Source organism: Planococcus citri, chromosome 4 (genome assembly GCF_950023065.1).
Source record: "Planococcus citri chromosome 4, ihPlaCitr1.1, whole genome shotgun sequence".
Taxonomy (NCBI): domain Eukaryota; kingdom Metazoa; phylum Arthropoda; class Insecta; order Hemiptera; family Pseudococcidae; genus Planococcus; species Planococcus citri.
Window position 1 is genome coordinate 8,546,673 of NC_088680.1, and position 18,516 is coordinate 8,565,188.

General features: G+C 34.4%; 2 protein-coding genes and 1 long non-coding RNA gene across 8 annotated transcripts in view; 1 reads left to right on the forward strand and 2 right to left on the reverse strand.

The window, feature by feature from the left end:
* Nucleotides 1-18,516, forward strand: part of LOC135844113 (thiamine transporter 1-like) — a 108,033-nt gene that overhangs the window by 29,184 nt on the left and 60,333 nt on the right. For 2 of the 6 annotated variants that reach the window (XM_065362228.1, XM_065362224.1), the window contains exon 1: nt 2,378-2,799. The exons of 1 other annotated variant lie outside the window; for it this stretch is intronic. Coding sequence is in view for 1 of the 5 variants with exons in the window: in XM_065362224.1 (XP_065218296.1) it covers nt 2,774-2,799 (26 nt within the window). In the remaining 4 variants the exon portion in view is untranslated. Of the gene's footprint in view, nt 1-2,377; nt 2,800-3,288; nt 3,433-3,467; nt 3,586-16,514; nt 16,997-18,516 lie in introns of those variants that run through there. 3 more of the 6 variants (XM_065362229.1, XM_065362231.1, XM_065362227.1) reach the window with 3 other exon arrangements.
* Nucleotides 1-18,516, reverse strand: part of LOC135844115 (uncharacterized) — a 203,422-nt gene that overhangs the window by 15,551 nt on the left and 169,355 nt on the right. The gene's annotated exons all lie outside the window — the stretch shown is intronic.
* LOC135844218 (adenosylmethionine-8-amino-7-oxononanoate aminotransferase-like) lies at nt 8,593-10,019 on the reverse strand. Its single transcript, XM_065362366.1, has 2 exons — nt 9,850-10,019; nt 8,593-9,699 (listed from the first exon to the last, which is right to left on the reverse strand). Exons 1-2 carry the CDS (start codon nt 9,935-9,937, stop codon nt 8,654-8,656), a joined length of 1,134 nt encoding a protein of 377 aa, XP_065218438.1. The 5' UTR covers nt 9,938-10,019; the 3' UTR covers nt 8,593-8,653.

The window sequence follows — 18,516 nt, forward strand, 5'->3', positions numbered from 1 at the left end:
TAACCATGCATGGGGCGTGGGTGGGTTGTGTGTTGCTTTAGTTTTTCTGCTCTGGCAGCCACCTCCCTACATACCTCCAGTGGTGCAATCATTGACTTTTTTAGATATGGACTGCTAGTGGTACATAAGCTAATGGTCTTGAACATATGTAGTTCATCAGTTAGTTGAAGTTGGCTTCTGCGCATGCCGGATCATCAGTTAGTTGAAGTTTGGCTTCTGCGCATGCCGGAATCTGAAAAATTACGTCATACCAGGTGACGATGTTATACCTCCCACACCTCGGTGTAACCATACCAGGGTGGTATTACATCACAACAGAGCTGGCGCATGCGCAGATCGCAACCCTCGACTTACTATGTTCAAGACAATAGCGATAGCCGTATGCTAAGCTTATAGGCCGCTAGCAGTCGATATCTAAAAAGTCAATGGGTGCAATCCCTGCGAGACAATGCAGAGCTGTCACCAATCCACAGGCTTCATTCAGGGGCACATCTACTTTGTTAGGATGTGCTGATCATCCCCACACTGGGTAAGCGTATTCTGCAACTAAGTAACACGGCTCAATTAGTGTTGTCAGTAGGTGAGTGATCTATCCAGTGTCACTCCTAGATATTTTGGGTGGTCATTGTGATTCAGTGCAGTGTTTCCCCATTGGATATTGAGCTTTTTAAAGCAGAAAAGAGTATTGGTTTTTTTTTGCTTTGAAAATTATTTTCAGGAAATTACCATGATAAAATGTAAATACCTTTGTAAATTTTGGTAATTTACGGTAATTTGAAATGTTATGGTAATTATTACAATTTTTCAACTATTGTTAGCATGATTACGGTAATTATTGCAATACGCGGGTAATTTGAGCCAAATAAATGAATTTTTTCTGTAATTACGGTAATTTTGCTAAAAAAAACTGGTAATTGAAGCAGTCAGATGTCATTTATTACAACCTCAGCTGTGTGAAATATTTTTCACTTGTCACTTTAACGCGCAACAATTTCTGGTAATTACAGTAATTCTGATAAATTTTGAAAATTACCATAATAACCAAAATGTTTGACGAAAATTTTGATGACATAATTGTGGTAATTCATTTAAAGTACTCATAATTACACACTAAAAAATTTGACGCTTCAGTAGTCGTTGGATCTTTCTTACCAGTGTAATTACGGTAATTTTTGCAATACCCAAACAATTCAAGGCAGATCAATAAACTTTTACTGTAATTATGGTAATTTGACGTAAACACTGGTAATTTATGAAATCATAGGTCAGTTTTCACGACTGCAGCATTTTAAAATATATTCTACTGATCCCTTCAACTCGTAATAATTTCTGGTAATTACGGTAATTCATTGTAATTTTTGCAATGACTGTAATTACTGAAAAAAATTTAATGTAATTTGAGTAATTTTAGAATTTGATTAGCGTAATTACTGCAGTAATATTTGCATTACACTAGTAAATTGAGACAGATCAATAAACTGTTACCGTAATTACGGTAATTTGGGGGAAAACACTGGTAATCAAAGTAGTTTGGAGGTACATAATTTATTGCGGTCGCAGCAATAATAATATTTACCTTTTTCTTATCACTTCAGCTCTTAGTCATGTCTGGTAATAACGATGATTTCCAACAATAATCTTTAATTACGGTAATTCTATAATAACCGTAATTACCAAATGAAAAAAATGCGGTAATATGGGAAAATATGCAAAAAAAATCAAAACATTGTATTCCAACAGCAATTTTGTGTATTTTTGTTCCAAAATAATTCAAAACCTTTCACGAATCATCAGACAACTCAAAATTACACCATGTCACCAATTGCTCCAAGTTTGGATCATTTTCTCCACTCTCTTCAGCTCATAAACTTTCAATTCATATCGCCCCAATGACCTTAATTCCAGCACCGAGTCAGTCAACTGCGCTTTTCGCAGTCTGTATTTGTGCGTCGCAATAAACATCTGGCGTAGAAACCGATGACTTGGCACTTCACACCGTCTCAGACAGATGCGGTAGCTAATCAACCAGACGCTGAGTCCGACTTATCGTGTGGCTGACAAGTAATCTACGCACTTGGGAAATTCTCACTTCTCACATATCATATCATATTACAATTCCTCTGCGCTTTTCTTCAATTTCCATTCATTTCCCCAACTCTAGAGAGCTTTACAAACACCACACTCTTATCATAGGTAGGTACACAAACAAACGTCAACTGGTCTACCAACTCGACTAGGAATAGGAATAGCTCGTAATTCACAATGACGTAATTTTTAATCACACGACGACACGAAAAAATTACATAGGCGAAGAGATAAGCAGTGTAAATTTAATATTACGAGTCGCGAATATGTGTACTCGTACGAGTATTATTCTCGCGTATGGCACTTAGGACTAGACAAGTCGAAGAAATGCTGAATTGTGCGAACACCGCGAACAGTGCTGAGCATTGTTTTGTACAATAAGCACTTTCTGCCTTCTCTCTCTCGCTCTATCTGCGGTACTCTGTCGCACGTCTTTATAAAAGCTTATCTACGTGCCCTCCTTATTAGTTTCAATTCCAAGTGCATTATTGTACGTCGTCTAACTACATACTCTTGCTCTAATTTATATATTCTCGCCCTTCGACTTCGGTTTCGGCTTCAAGCTTCATTCACGTTCGATAAATTGGTGCATGTACAAGTGTATGGCTAGCAGCGATTGTTCATCTTTACCGCGGTGATCTACAATTTTACGTCGTCGTCATCGTCTGCGTCTTCTTCCGAAGCAATCATGGTGTTCTGCGGATGGATTGTTAAGTAAGATTTCTTTCCAATTTTTTTTTTTTTCATTCCTTCGTCAACACAGTACGTCGTCTTTATCCCAAGGATAATCGTATTTATATAGAATGTTGTCTTTTTTGTAATTTTCTCGCCGTACCTATCCGGAGTATCCTTCGGTACCTACCTATATTCTGTACAACGTGTGTAATAAAATTGAAAACCATGTAAACAGGAAATCCGATTAAGATAGCCTTTGCGCCAACACCTCACACACTTCTATCTGTGTATCTTCTTCGTATCGTAACGCTTCGCTTGTGCTGTTTACTCGTTAAGAAATTCTGTGCTATTTTTCTGCTCTGAGCTCTATACCAGAAAATATCTGAAATCGTTTTTTAGATAAAATTTTTCGACGTAAGAATAGGTATGATACACTATACATACACGTTCGAAAGGTATGAAAGCTGTACACAAAGTTGTTTTCTTTTTTCCTGGTACATGTATTTTTCTTCTTTCGTATATGTATAGGTAGGTACTTCGCGTCTGTATCTGTTTTTCTCTCACTCTTTGGATGGATGGCTGTATGGCGCACGCTATTTCGGATTATTAACATCCCGAATCTCCGACTGCTGCCAGAGCTTATCGAAATTGATAATAAAGTTTCGTTATTTGGTATGTACATAGTTTTCGTATACATCAACATCAACAATGTATTAGGTATTATATTCCGTTTGAAAGGTATGATCGTATGCCTAGTTGAAATTATTATTGTTTTGCTTCTATTTAGAATCGTCGTATCGTATTATTCTCTGATTCTGGACTCTGGTGAGTACTTCAAAATCTATCTCGTGAAATTATAAAATGAAGGATTGAATTTTGGATACTTTATGTGTTTTATTTTTTTCTCTCGAAAATATTAATAATACGTGAATAATCTAATAATAATTAAGAAAAATTTTCCAAAAAATATCTGATTTAATTTTGAAGATGTGTTTAAATTTAAATTGAAACAAAGTATTCTAAAGTAGAATGATAAGATACTTAATACAAATACACATAAACTATGCAATAAATTCTGAATCACGTGAAATTTATTATTTTCAGCGTCTAAAAATTCTTCACAGAGATTATTAATCGAGACAATACAAACAAAGATGAAAAACGTGCATTCACAAAGTTCATACCTTACCCTAAACTTGAAAAAAAAATCTGAGATATTAAGAATGATTTGAGAGATTAATTAAGAGGAAGGGGAGGGAGAGAGGGAGGACCACCGATGAGCAGAAAAATTGAAAAATACGAACAAATTGGCCCAAAAATTCCAAATTAACCCCCCTCCCACTCCACAAAAAAAAAAACAAATTAAAGAACCTTCAATACGAGTTTGGATATTTACATTTTAAAAAAATTTACCACGACATATTTTTTTAAATTTCGTGTGTGAGGACGAGGAGGGGGAGGGAGATGGTTTTCCATTCAACTTTTTTTCAATTTTTTTTCTTCGTTCTAAAACCTATTTTCTTCTTCTCTCACCTTCCTTCCCACCCAACTTGATTTTTTCGCTTCAAATACACATTATATCGATATCTGCTGAAGCCAAATGAGCTGTAATGAGATTTAACATTGATTCATCATTCGATCGTAGAATTATATCAAATCACATCCAATTTGTTTCGACTTAAACCCAAGAGGAGAGGTGGATAAAGAAGGGTATTACCCACCCCCCCCCCCCCCGTGCACAAAGTTCAAGGAGTTCCCTAAGCAAAATTTTCAATACATAAAACAATACTCATTCACAATTATTGCTCAAAAAGATCTCAAAAACAAAATACTTATCCACCTTTGAGTAATTTTACATTTCTAAATTTTGTTCCCTTCACTTTTTTTGAAACACTTTTATGGAGTTTCTTTTTAAAACTGGAGTTCTTACGATAAAAAAACTGAAGATGAAAACTTTTCGTCACAAATAATCAATTCGAATTGAATTTTACAGCTCAAGCTCAATATATCTCAAAAAGCTGAATTTTTCGGGAAAAAATGAATCACATCAACTAAAAAAATTTAATGCTTCTAAATTTTGTTACTCCCATTTTTTTTTTCATTTTTTTATGAGACTCTTAATTCTCCTCCCCCCTCTCTCTCTCTAAAAAAAAATCCTGGTAAGAAAAACTTGATTTGAAAAAAAATTTCAACCATAGAAAACTTCAAAAGTATAAAATTTAAATTTTTTCAATTCCGACAAATTTCTGAAAATTTAAAGACCTGTTCATTAGGTAGAAGAATTCAAATTTTGTTTGGACCTTGCTTTCGATTTCTCGCCCTTCCATTGATCGATAATGGCTTCGATTTGAGCTATTGGTTCTCAAATTAGGTTCATTTCAATGGATTTCTCCTGAGAACTGAAAACTCAAAAAATTGAAAATTTGAAAAATGAAATTCTGGGAGAGGGGAGCGGACTCGAAAAATAGGATTTTCACACTTTTAGCTCCGCCTTGAATATTTTTTGGTCAAAATGGTATACCTAAAATTTGACATCCAAGCTGTTCTTGAATTTCTTCAATTTTTTGCCAACTTTTTCGACTTTTCAACTCCATTTTAAAATTTCCAAAATCAGCCCCACTCATTCCTCATGCGGTGATCAAAATTTATCATTTTTATTTTTCCAATATTTACCTAATAATATTTCCTCCCTCAGTATACCAATTTTCAGTTGAAAATTACCTCTAAATTATCGGAAAAGTGTGTTTTAGCAGTATTCTCCGCCCTAAAGGCAGCTCCATTCAGCCGACATTTTTTCAAGTAGCCATTTTTGGATCAAGCGAGACAAACCATCCAGATTTTTACCCCTTTCAGGATAAGTCAGCCAAATTTCAAACAAAAAGGTTTTTTTTTTCAGTCTCAAAGTTGCACTTTTTTGTGAAAAATTTTGTGAAAAAACCTCATTTTGAAAAAACCACTTTTCCATTCTGAAAGTTGACACACAAGATCTCAGATTTTGTCCCAAAATGCACTTTTATAATTATTATTTTACTTATTTGTTGTTAACTTTTTTTTGGACCATAAGATTAGTAAGTAGATTTTTTTGAGGTCATTCTAAAAATTTCAAAATCAATTTTGAATTAAAAAAAAATGTGAAAAAATTTGTTTTGAAAATTTTGCTCGAGAGAACGCGTTAAAAATATGAATTTTTTTTTTTTTTTGAGGTCACCATCCAGGGTGTGAATTCAAGTATTTTCAGGATTTTGAGCAGAGTCAAAATTACCCCTCCCCCTCCCCCTCCCCATAAAAGAACAGTTGACTGGATTTTTCCAATTCAGAATCTATCTCAAGAATTCTGATGCACACAACCGGAAATTATCAGCTTTTTTTCAAGTTTTCTATTTTATTACACTTATTTTTGGTAAAGGAAAATGAAAATAGAAAAATGTCTGTTCGAAAATGAAATTTTAATGGTGAAGGAGAGCGGGGAAGGGGGAAGGTTCAGATTGAATATTGATCGGTGTGAAATCTCGAAAAAAGAGCGTAAAGAAAACACATAGATTACCTATCTATAAAAAGAGGAATTCATATTTTTCAAAATTTTCTTTTGATGGTTTTATTTAGCACAAATCTTATGCCCTATGCCCCTTCTAATTTTGAATTTGTTTATTCGCTTTTTTTTTGTTTTTTTGTTTTTTTGTTCAAAATGAGCAATTTTGAGTTGAGACCAGTTAGGTGGTCAAAAGTTGGTTTAAAAATTAAAGTAGGTAGTCAAAGTTTTAGTTACAGATCCTAAATTTAAGGGTCTAAATTTCATTTTTTCATGTTTGGAAAATTTAGAAAATTTCAAATTGGCTTATGAACGATATAAAAATCTAATCCAATCGAAACATAGAAAAACGACGTTTGGATTCGCTTCACCGATGAGGTGGGGGGGGGAGGTTGAGCCACTCTCAACCCTCCAACGGATTTCTGAATTCAGTTTTTGAAAATTCCTTCGAGATGGCTCAAATGAAATTTTTTCCAAGTCCTGCCTTATACAAATTTTGGGTCGATTGTATTCGCAAGCCCTTCCAGGAGTTTCGAAACTTGACCAGAAAAATTCGAAAGGCCAATTCATCGATCTTACCCTTACTAGAACCATATTAGAACCATGCAAAATAAGCGATGTATTTTTGTTCTCTTTTCATTTTTTTTATCTGGTCTCAACCTAAAACATTTGAAAACTATACTCATTCTTGGGACACTTCAAACCTCCTTCAATGTATTCTTTTATCAAACATCCAATTGTCTTCGTGACGAAATTGGCATCTCGAGTGCTATAGAAAAAATAATATTATAATGACTCGAGTACTCGAAATTTTCATTAATTTTTCACTCGTCAGATATCTTCGTCATCTGTTGTCAGCTGACTACACAGAGTTCAATTATTTAAAAAAACGTGCCATCTCGAAGAGAACGTACCAGCAAACCACCAAGGTATAGGTAGTTAGGTACTTCACCTTGATCGAAAGGCTCTATTTAGACTACAATCGATTAAATATAGTAGGGCATTGTCGCGTTTATCGACTCTCGAGTACAATAATTTGACACATCGCGTCATATTCTCAGTACCATATAATTATTTCAAGTCCTAAATTAGGTAGATAAATATTAATAATTATAATATGGAATACATTGGAATATACGCGAGTTATCAGCGTGGAAAAAAATGCTCGTGAGAGTGAGACGTTATCTAGGAAATTTTCAACAACTCTGATAACACTGTAGCCTACGTACCCTACGTCTCGCGTCTGTGTATGTACATAGAAAAATCAAGCAGCCAAATACAGTGTGTATTGTTCATATGTACATACATTACATATTTCGTACATAAAACTAGTAGTTATCATTTATCAATAGAGAGTACACGACCACGACGTCATCGAAACGCGTGAAAAACTCGTTAACCAAATTAGTACCAGAGTATTCGCCATTCGGTATTCTGGTCGAGTAAGTCAGTATATACCTACCTATACCTAAAGCTAATATTCATCAGCAGACGAGTACAGAGTACACACACAGACACACAAACATCCTAGTAATTTCTTTCTATTTTTACCCAGCTTACTCATTTCAATAAACTGTTATACAGAAATTCCAAACAGACGCGTAAATATTTCGTATACTACGCAAGTACGCACAACTTTAGGAGACCCGGGTGCATAACTTCTCTTCTCACTACCATCATTACTTACTTAGTTGTCATGTATGCTACGCATTTCTATGTACACACTACTCGCATCGTAGCACACATGTTGCCTTGTATTTCATTTAACTCGTTAATTACATTGTTAGCGAGTCTATTGTGCATTAGGGTGGTCCTTATTTTTGAAGTTGGGATCTATTTCCGCTCCTACCCCCCTAAAGTGATGACCTCGGGTGAGAAAATAATTCCCAATTTTTTATTTTTCCCATTTTCGAAAAATTTGGGCTGCAATGGGCCCCTCAATTTTCAAAAATGTGAAAAAAACCTAATTCAAAGAAGAATTTTCAAAATTTCAAAATTTCAAGTTACATCATCTCTAGAAGGTCCTTATGGAGTAAAATAGACTCGCATGGCGATTTTAGCCCCCTCCCATGAAAACCAAGCTGACCCCCCCTTGAAACGAAATCCAGGTCTTTGGAGGAATAGAAGGATGAGAAAAAACCCTTTCATTGAAATGCCTACCTGTGAAGTTTGTAACTGATCGCCAGACTGCTTCAACTTCAAGATGAGAAAAATTTATTTTAGACGTTTTGAAGTTTCAAATAACCCCTATTTTTATATCCATTCAAACGCAACTGATTTTCAATTATTAAAAGACAACAATGTACACTTCACAGTTTATTTGCGTCAATTTCATCGTAAATGTAATTTATAGGTATAAAATATTCAAAATTCGTTCAAACATTTGATTATTACATCGTAAGCATAATTCAATTCATCGGCAGTGATACAATACGGAGGCAGTAAATACACACTGCGATTCAAAGGTCTAATAAGAATACCATCTTCGAAACATTTTTCCTTGAACTTTTTTACCTGGACATTTTCTTTGACATCGAATGCAGCAATGGTACCAGTGATGCGAGCACGTTCCACATTCTTGCAATTTTTTTTCAGTTTGTCGATACGATTTCGATGAATAGTATTGATACTTGCGATATTGTTTTTGGTTTTCAAATCAGTTAAAATTTTGAATGATGCGACTGCAGCCGCACAAGTAACAGGATTACCAGTATACGAATGGCCGTGAGCGAAAGCTTTATCAAAATTGTCATTGAGAAATGAATCGTAAATTTTTTGAGTAGTTACAGTAACAGATAAGGGTAGAAAGCCACCTGTAATACCTTTTGACAAACAAATGAAATCTGGTACAACATTGGTCTGATCTAATGCGAAATACGTCCCTGTTCTACCAAAACCGGTCATAACTTCGTCAAAAATTACTAAAATGCCGAATTCGCGAACTAACGCGGTAACTTTATCAATAAAACTAGCCCGACACATTCTCATTCCGCTGGCACCTTGCACTAGGGGTTCCATTACGATAGCCGAGATATTATGCCGATTAGTTTCCAAATGTTGTCTCAACACTGTCAGCGAATTTGCCTCCTTTTCATCGATATTGTCATCTTCTATCCAAGTATCTGGAAATGGTGCATACAGCACAGGGAAAACTACCTTTTCAAAAGCATCATGAAATCCGGATTTCACACTGACGCTCATCACACCCCAAGTATCACCATGATATCCTCCATCGAAAGCCACAAATAAAGGTTTATGATAGCCTTGATTTTTCCACCACTGGTAGCTCATTTTCATAGCAACTTCAACAGCGGTTGAACCATTATCACTGAAGAAGAATTTCCTCAAAGGTGATGGCAACAGGGATGTTAACGAATCGCACAAGGTTACCGCTGGCTCGTGAGTGAATCCTGCAAATATAACGTGTTCTAATTTTCTGCATTGGTCGTATATAGCTTTGGAAATCTCATCGTTGGCATGACCGTGTATATTCACCCACCAACTGGAAACCAAATCTAAATATTTGTTGTTTTTGTCGTCATATAAATACGAATCTTTACCTTTGGTGATCAAGATGGGCGGATCGGCAGTTTTCTCTTGAGTGAAAGGATGCCAAATCAGGCTTCTGTCTTTTTCAACCAAACTCATGGTAACTTGAAGATGAAAAAAATTCGCGAAAATGACTGCTTCGTTTGATGCAAATGGTGAAACTGATAAAGATGAATTTGAGAATGGTTATCGCGGAGGAGAGGTTACTTTTATTGTTGGCTGTAGATAACACAGATTTGTTGAACCTACTATTTAAATTAGGTGATGATAAGTTTTTTAAAATTTTTTAAACCACCAGCGTTTTCTTATCATCAAGTATGTTTAGCTATTAGGTTAATTATTTCACTATCTGAACAGATAAAAAGTAGCTAATATATCAAGTTTTATGGCAATTGTTCCATCGAATTGAATTTTTTCTAATGGAATTTTTCGTAAGTAAGACCACTTTTCTTCAAAACAGTTTTAAACCCATTTGAAATTAAAATCTACCCCTCCTTCCCCCTCGAATATTAAATTCAAGTTTTAAAACTGCTGCTTGCCTATGAAGATAATACGAGTCAAGTGTTGGCAATTTTTAAAAAATATATATTTTCAGCAGGCTGTCGTAGTCATGCACATAATCCTCGATCCACCTCTTAAGTGATTTTGTTGGGGATGTTTCTGTTCAGGTGGTAATACAGAAGGTTCATAACATAAGTAGGTCCTCAAAGAGAATGGAGAATTATTGACTGCATTACCACTTGATTGACTTGTACTCAAACCACCAAAAGAATCACTAGTACCTGGATTTGACTCAGACACGTTTTTACTTTCATTTTTACCTTTATTCGACTTCGTCCGACAAAATTTTGAAATTTTGAAAATTTTTCATTGAATTGTTTTTTTTCAACTTTTGAAATTGAGGCGCCCACCGCAGCCCGAATTTTTCGAAAATGGAAAAAATAAAAAATAGGGAATTATTTTCTCACCCGATGTCACCACTTTAGGTGGGTGGGAGCGGAAAAAATCGCACTTTTTTTGACATGTAAAGGACCACCCTAATTGCCCATTTTCTGAAATGCTGGTTTGTTTATTTAATATGCAAACAAACCGTCACGTGAGAACACGACATGACTCCAGGAATTGGAAATTCTTCGAACGTATAGCTCAATACGTTCGAGTTCTCGTAATGATGACCTACGTTTTCACGTGCGCGATTTTCAAGACCATTAAGGTCAATATTGTTACCATCATTGAGCATCCAGTAGCGTGAAAAATTATCCACATGTAGCACGTTCCGATGACGCAACATCAACACACCGGAGGTGCAAGAGCAGGAGGACGCAGTGATGCGGCATCATCATCATGTTGCAAAAGAAAGGTCACGATCACGATCGTTGGTTTCGATAATCGCAATCGCGATCGCGATACATCTACTGTGATTCTCGGTACACAGTTGGTGCAGATAACGAGCAATGCGTCATCGTATCTGTCAAAATAGCTAGTAATACCGAATACGTCAATTGGCTCGCGATATTTTTCCATTGTGTACTGTATGCTGTGTGGCGAATCATTCGCATTTGGCGCCATTTTTATACACGCGATTCGTGCCCGCGCCTCCCGGAACCGGAACAACGTCAGTGATCTTTTGATCTTCGATTCTCGAAACTCTCGCAAAAAGATATCTCACTAAATAGATACAGAAACAGATACGAGCGAGCGAGCACATGTGACTGTGTAACTTTACTTGTGACGTCAGTGCAATTGCCATTTTGCTGCCTCATTATCTTCACTTCATTATGTATGTAGCTATTTCAGCGATTTCCGAGCGTTCTCTTCGATAAATTGCACCGATACATTACCTATACGATGATGGTTTCTCAAAACTAGTTATATGTATACTTATTTGAATTGAAAGCTAATGAATTTCGCTTTCATCTTCTTTTATTTTTTCATTTCACGTCGTGAAATGTAACATACGACGAGTACAAGAATGGTGTTACTTATTTGAATGTATTTTGAAGACAAACTGTTAGAATATGAATTATACATACGAACAATGTGCATTTTCTATTGTCTCAAAGGGCCAGAATATGTTGTTCTTTAAGTACTTATTTTAATTTTTACCTATAATGATGAAAACTATACTATAAGGTACCTACAAATGGGATGGTATTTCACTAGCTCGAAATGATGAGAAAGGGATAATGGAGTTATTGCAATCCTTCTATGGCTTGTAGAGCCTTTTTTCGATTTCAAAATACTAAAAGACGAAATTTAAATTTTCGTTTCACAATATTATTTAGTATCATACATCATAGATTTCACACCAATTGCCTCAAATTTTTCAGCCACTAGTAAACATAGTCATTGGAAATTGATCATGATCACATGTACATAAATCTGACTAAATGCCTCCTGTCTGTCAGGCATAACTTCAGAAAAGTCTACTACTCTCGCACAAAAAACACAGGTATCCATGCCACAATTATCAGTAATTTACCAAAAATTCTCAAATTACTAGTGATTTACAAAAAAATTATCAAATTTCCAATAATTACCAAAAATTTACCAAAATTTACCTAATTATTGGTAAATTACTTAAAAATTACCAAATTACCAGTAATTTACCAAAAATTACCAAAATTACCAAAATTATTGAACATTTACAAAAAGATACCCAATTATTGGTAAATTACTTGAAAATTACCAAATTACCAGTATTTACCAAAATCAAAAATTACCAGTAATTTACCAAAAATTAACCAAAATTACCAAAATTACCAAAATTACCAAAATTACCAGAAATTACCAAATTTACCAAAAATTATCAGAATTATTGAAAATTTACCAAAATTTACCTAATTATTGGTAAATTACTTAAAAATTACCAAATTACCAGTAATTTACCAAAAATTACCAAAATTACCAAAATTATTGAACATTTACAAAAAGATACCTAATTATTGGTAAATTACTTGAAAATTACCAAATTACCAGTATTTACCAAAAATCAAAAATTACCAGTAATTTACCAAAAATTAACCAAAATTACCAGAAATTACCAAAATTACTCAAATAATATTGAAATTTATACAAAAAATCCTCAAGTTACTAATTCACAAAAAATGATTAAAATTACCAAAAATGAACAAATTACCAGTAATTTACCAAAAATTATCAACTTTCTGTAATTTACCAAAAATCACAAAAAAAGAAAAAGAAATGTCTACAGAATGTCAAAAACAAAAGTATACCTAGTGTTGAAATTTCGATCAAACGAACGTATGCTTTATGAATCGTATTATTCTCATAAAAATCCTCAACTTTCTCCCCCCCCCCCCGGAGAATTGGAATGTGAGATTCCAAAAATTACCAGGTAATTGCCAAAAATTGATTTACCTACAACATTTTTTTGCCAAAAATCACCAGTAGTTTACCAAAAAATCATCAATAAAATTTCACAAATTACCAAAAAGTTACTAGTACATAATTTACCAAAATGTTCCAGAGAGTAATTCACCAAAAAATTTGCCTAAAATGCTTACCAGTTAATCATAAAAAATTATCACGATTTTACCAAGAATTACCACTCTCTAATTTACCAAAGAACCGTACTGGTAAGTTGATAAAAAAAATTCAAATAAACAAAAAATAGTGATGTTGATTGTTGTTGATACATTGATATCTTCAACGATATTTATCAATGAGATCTAATATTGAAACATCAACATGGAAAACACTTATCAACAATACATCACATCGCTAAAAAATTTAAAAAAATGCAAATCTGCCAAATTTCTAGTACATTACCAAAAATTACCAGTAATTTACCAAAAATTATTAGTAATTTACCTAAAATTACCAGCAATTTACCAAAAATTACCAGTAATTTACCAAAAATTATTAGTAATTTACCTAAAATTACTAGTAATTTACCAAAATTGAAAATTACCAGTAATTTACCAAAAATTACCAGTAATTTACCAAAATTGAAAATTACCAGTAATTTACCAAAATTGAAAATTACCAGTAATTTACCAAAATTGAAAATTATCAGTAATTTACCAAAATTGAAAATTACCAGTAATTTACCAAAATTGAAAATTACCAGTAATTTACCAAAATTGAAAATTATCAGTAATTTACCAAAATTGAAAATTACCAGTAATTTACCAAAATTGAAAATTACCAGTAATTTACCAAAATTGAAAATTATCAGTAATTTACCAAAATTGAAAATTATCAGTAATTTACCAAAATTGAAAATTATCAGTAATTTACCAAAAATTTCTAGTGGTTCACCAAAAATTACCCATAATTTACCTAAATTCACCCATAATTTACCAAAATTTACCTGTAATTTATCAGAAATTATCAGTACTTGACTAAACTAGCCAAAAAAAAATTCCAAAAATTGTCATTAATTCACAACAAAAATCCAGTAAAACATTTCGTAATACCAAAAATTTTCCATGAAATATCTAGTAAGTCACTAAAAAGTTGCTAAAATGTACCAGTGAGTAATCTACCAAAAAATTTGTCAACAATATCAGCAAAGTCTACCACTGACCTGTGAAAAATTACCCATCAAAGATTTAAGTACAAAAAAAGTACCTAGGAATTTATTGCAATTCATTTTCAAAACAAAACATTGCAAAATCAGCCAAAATTAGTCAAACATTCCATCATTTATTGGTCAAATTCACTGGTTTTTTGCAGAACTTCTATATCCTCAACGAATTTGCACTAGTTTGGAATTGAATTTCAATCGAAAGAGTCAGTAAAAATTCATCAAAATATACACATCAGCCAACCCCTTCCCCCTGGCCTCCACTCAATTCATACTTAGTCTCTCGGTGATTTTATCACTAATAGGTCACTGACTGAATCAAAAAATTATTCATAAATTGTCCAAATTCACCTAAAATCAGTCAAAAGTCCCTGAATCAAACAATACGTGTACTTGTCTTAGACCTACTGAAAATCAGCATTGTGAAAACTTAAATTTAAAAATTGACTTTGATCCTTCGATAAGTAAATTTTTTTCGATTATAGCAATCGATACTATTGACTTTTTTCTATGCTCCAATCACCAATCAGAGTTTCAGGAACTGAACTTTTTTCTATGCTTAATTCCTTTTTTTAGCTTTCAATAATTCAGATTAGTTCTGCAGTCATTTTGTTTCATTTCGCAAGCAATTAAGTGCATCAACTTTCCAACAGTCTGCTTACTTCAAATTTTATCAAAACTACAGCAACAAATTACAGACCACTTGTATAGTATGTAATTAGTGAATCAATTTTTCGAATTTTCGTAATGTTCCAAGTGAATAAAAAAATGTCGCACCATTTATGCACAATTTCAACATCTTTGATGACAGTCGGTCGACTTGACCCCCTCCCCCCAACTCCGTCTAATCATTTTCTTCCATGAAGGGGTTTTCAATCATCTCGCCCTCGTTTCATTTTTTCTCGACATTTTTCGGAAATTACAATTTTTTTTTCATTCAAAACAACAAAACACTCAAGAGATTGAAATTGGAAGCTTCAATATATGGGTAATAAGTCGATAAGAACACAAACCACCTAACTGGCGTATCATTTTATAAATTTAATGTCATCTTCATTCAACACATAGCAAATTCCCATCAACAAAAAACCTTATCTTTACAATTTTTCATAATGTTCCTCCAAAAAAAAGGGTAAGTTCATTATGCAAAAAAATTCGTCCAGTTTCCAAATCACCTTCGTACTAAATTGACTTTTTAAATGCATTCTAATGAGAAATTTTCTCTTTATAAACCCTTCAGCGAGTATTTGTATTCGTACATCGCGTTAATTTTGAAAGCGAGTGTCTCTGTCCATGTAGCTTGTAGAGTAGGTAGATGTACAGTACCTACATCGTACAACAGCACATACCGACAGGAGATTTTCTATGGTTACCCGCGCCCGAGTCCGAGTCCGCAGTCTATTTTTAAATACAAAATCGATATATTTTAATTATATAGCGTTTCAATTTAACGCGTTAATAGGACGAAAAATGTTCGATTTAGAGCGAGCTTAAATCCCTTGTTTAAATAATCTAGTATACACGATGAATGACGATGTGATGGTGTGAGTAAAAACTACCAAGTCCGAGACTAAGACTCCCAGTATGAATTGATAGATACTTTTTACTACGTTAAAGTCTCCTCTCATTTGTGCTGCTGTCCTCTCATCCTCTATAGTCTTCTGCTTTCACAACATAGAACTCGATTTTTACCTCTGTATTCTTCAAATTCCACACTCGGCTCCTTTCTTCCTTCCTTCCTCTAAGAATACAGGCAATTAACTGGAGAAGGTAAAAAAAAAATACCTGTAAGACCTACCAGGTAATCCAGGTATATCGGGGCAAGGGCAATTGTCACCAAATACCTATTGCTGGCGACATCGACAGAAGACGAAGAGTGGACCTGGACGTCGTCGTCGTCTTTAGATCATATCACCATCACATGTATTTGTATACCTTTGTTACCAGTTCGTACCAGTTTAATGGATTTTTATTGGTTCGGTTAACGAGCATAGTGTTCGGTTCGGCGGCGCCGATTGGTTGTCCAGCGTGTTTCTTTTTCTTCCAAGTTCTAATCTAATCGCATACCATACCATAATATTATTTCTAACAGGTGAATAAGGTGGTTTGGCGCGCGCTCCACGCTCCAGTAGTCCTAGTACTTCACATGTTTTTCCTCTCTTCCGACGCATTTTGCGTGTAATTTTTTTTCCAACCATTAGGTGCGAGTACTCGTACTCGGACTTGCGTATACGACTACGATCGTCTACGAAACCAGTAGTTTTTCGTCGTCACTCCAATTTCATCGTTTAATATTGCGCCTTCGCCTGTGTCTGTGCCTCTGCCTCTGCCAAACTTCCGTATCGATTTTCAATTTTTTTTTTTTTTACACACATCAATAAATCGCGCAACATCGTGTTTTGTGTAATTACTAATTAAGTGCTCGGTTGTCGAGATAATTTTCGATAATATTGTCGTCGTCGTTGTCGTAGTAGTCGTAGAGTTGTTGCGTATATATTCAATTTTTTTTTTTTCGTCATCGGTCGAAAGAGTAAATTTTGTTGCGTCGTATTTTATTTTGTTTCGAGCGAGCGTAGCTATTACAGCAGACGAGTATAGTTTTCTAGGTATTTTATATTTATTTACATTATTTTTTCGACGTATGTATTTTTAATTCTTAAGGTTATATTGGAATGATGATTCCCTCTATTATCGGATTCGTCGATTACAGGAAGTGAATTTTTAGTGTCGGATATTTTTTATTTGAAATAATTTTTCGGGGATTTTTTTCTGGGAATTTTTTATTTTGAAGAATTTTAGTACTTTAATCTAGAATTTTGAGAATTAATTATGTTTAGAATAGAAGCACTTGACCTCACGTCGTAATTTCAATTTCGCATCATTTCCTTTTTTTTTTTTTTCAAAATTCAGGACGTTAAAAACATTTATTTTTAGAAATTCTCGAAGTGAATTTTTCGATTTCATGTTGTCATCTTGAAATTGAGGGGAATTTTGACAGATTCCCTCTCAGAATTTAGAGTGCTACAAAATTCATCTTTAAAATTCCCAAACTGAACTTTTCGATTTTATGACGTTGTCATCTTGGAATTATGGGGAATTTCGACAGATCAAATTATTAGGTACGTCAGAAAATCCATGCTCAGACACCTAAATTAATTTTTCAACTTCTAAAAAAATATTTCCAGCATAATAACCCCCTCCCCCTCCGTTTTTCAAATTTTCAGCAATTCAGGCAACCATCAGCTCAAATTTGACTTTTCCCAAACCATTTTCGAATTTTTTCTCCACTAAAAAAATTGTATTTCAGATTTTTTGACTTATTCTTTCCACAAAATCAAGATTTCGTTCTTTCAAATCCTAAATTGCGGGGTCAATAACCCCAAACAAGCCGCTTTCCAGACCCATAATGTACACAAACATGGTAATTCGAGAAACTGAAGGCTCAATTTCATTGTCGTATCATTTCGAATTGTCCCCTTGACATTAAAAGCCACCTCCAACCCCCTCCCTTTCAGGACTTTTGGGTCGTCGTCGTCGTTTCCTTATAAGCGGTAGGCCTATTGGCCTGTCTGCTGCGGTGTGGAACCTGTTGAGGATGAGCCTGAGGTATCCGTGAGTTTCCTCCTTGGTCTCCCTCTGCTTCTCTTCCCCGTTGGTGTATATTGGAGGACCTGTTTTGGTGATCTTGTTTCCTCCATCCTTTTGACATGATTTCTCCAATCTTTCCTATACTGTTTTATCTTCTTCATGACTGGCTTCACTCCGAGATCTGCTGTTATTTTCTCGGATGGGACTCTGTCTCTGAGAGTCACCCCTGCCGTTCTCCTCATGAACTTCATCTCTGCTGCCGTTATTCTTCTTTTATCAGATTTCTTCAGTGCCCATACCTCGCTTCCATACGTCATCATTGGTATTGCTAGGGTATTGTACACCTTCAATCTTGTTTCTTTTCGCACCTTACTGCTTCTTAGGGTCCTATTTATCAGTCCTGTGACTCTCAGGAACTTTGCAATCTTTCCACCAACATCTACTTCTCCCTGGTATGATATAGTGTTTCCCAGGTATTTGAAATTATTGACCTGTTCAATGATTTTTCCATTTATTACAATCTTGCTTCTTACTGGCT

What these genes read in the sequence shown, in the direction of transcription:
- LOC135844218 (XM_065362366.1), bottom strand. Translation starts at nt 9,937, where the DNA reads ATGAGTTTGGTTGAAAAAGACAGAAGCCTGATTTGGCATCCTTTCACT. An exon ending in GCCCATCTTGATCACCAAAG is followed by an intron (nt 9,700 to 9,849) that starts GTAAAGATTCGT and finishes TTATATTTGCAG; the next exon opens with GATTCACTCACGAGCCAGCG.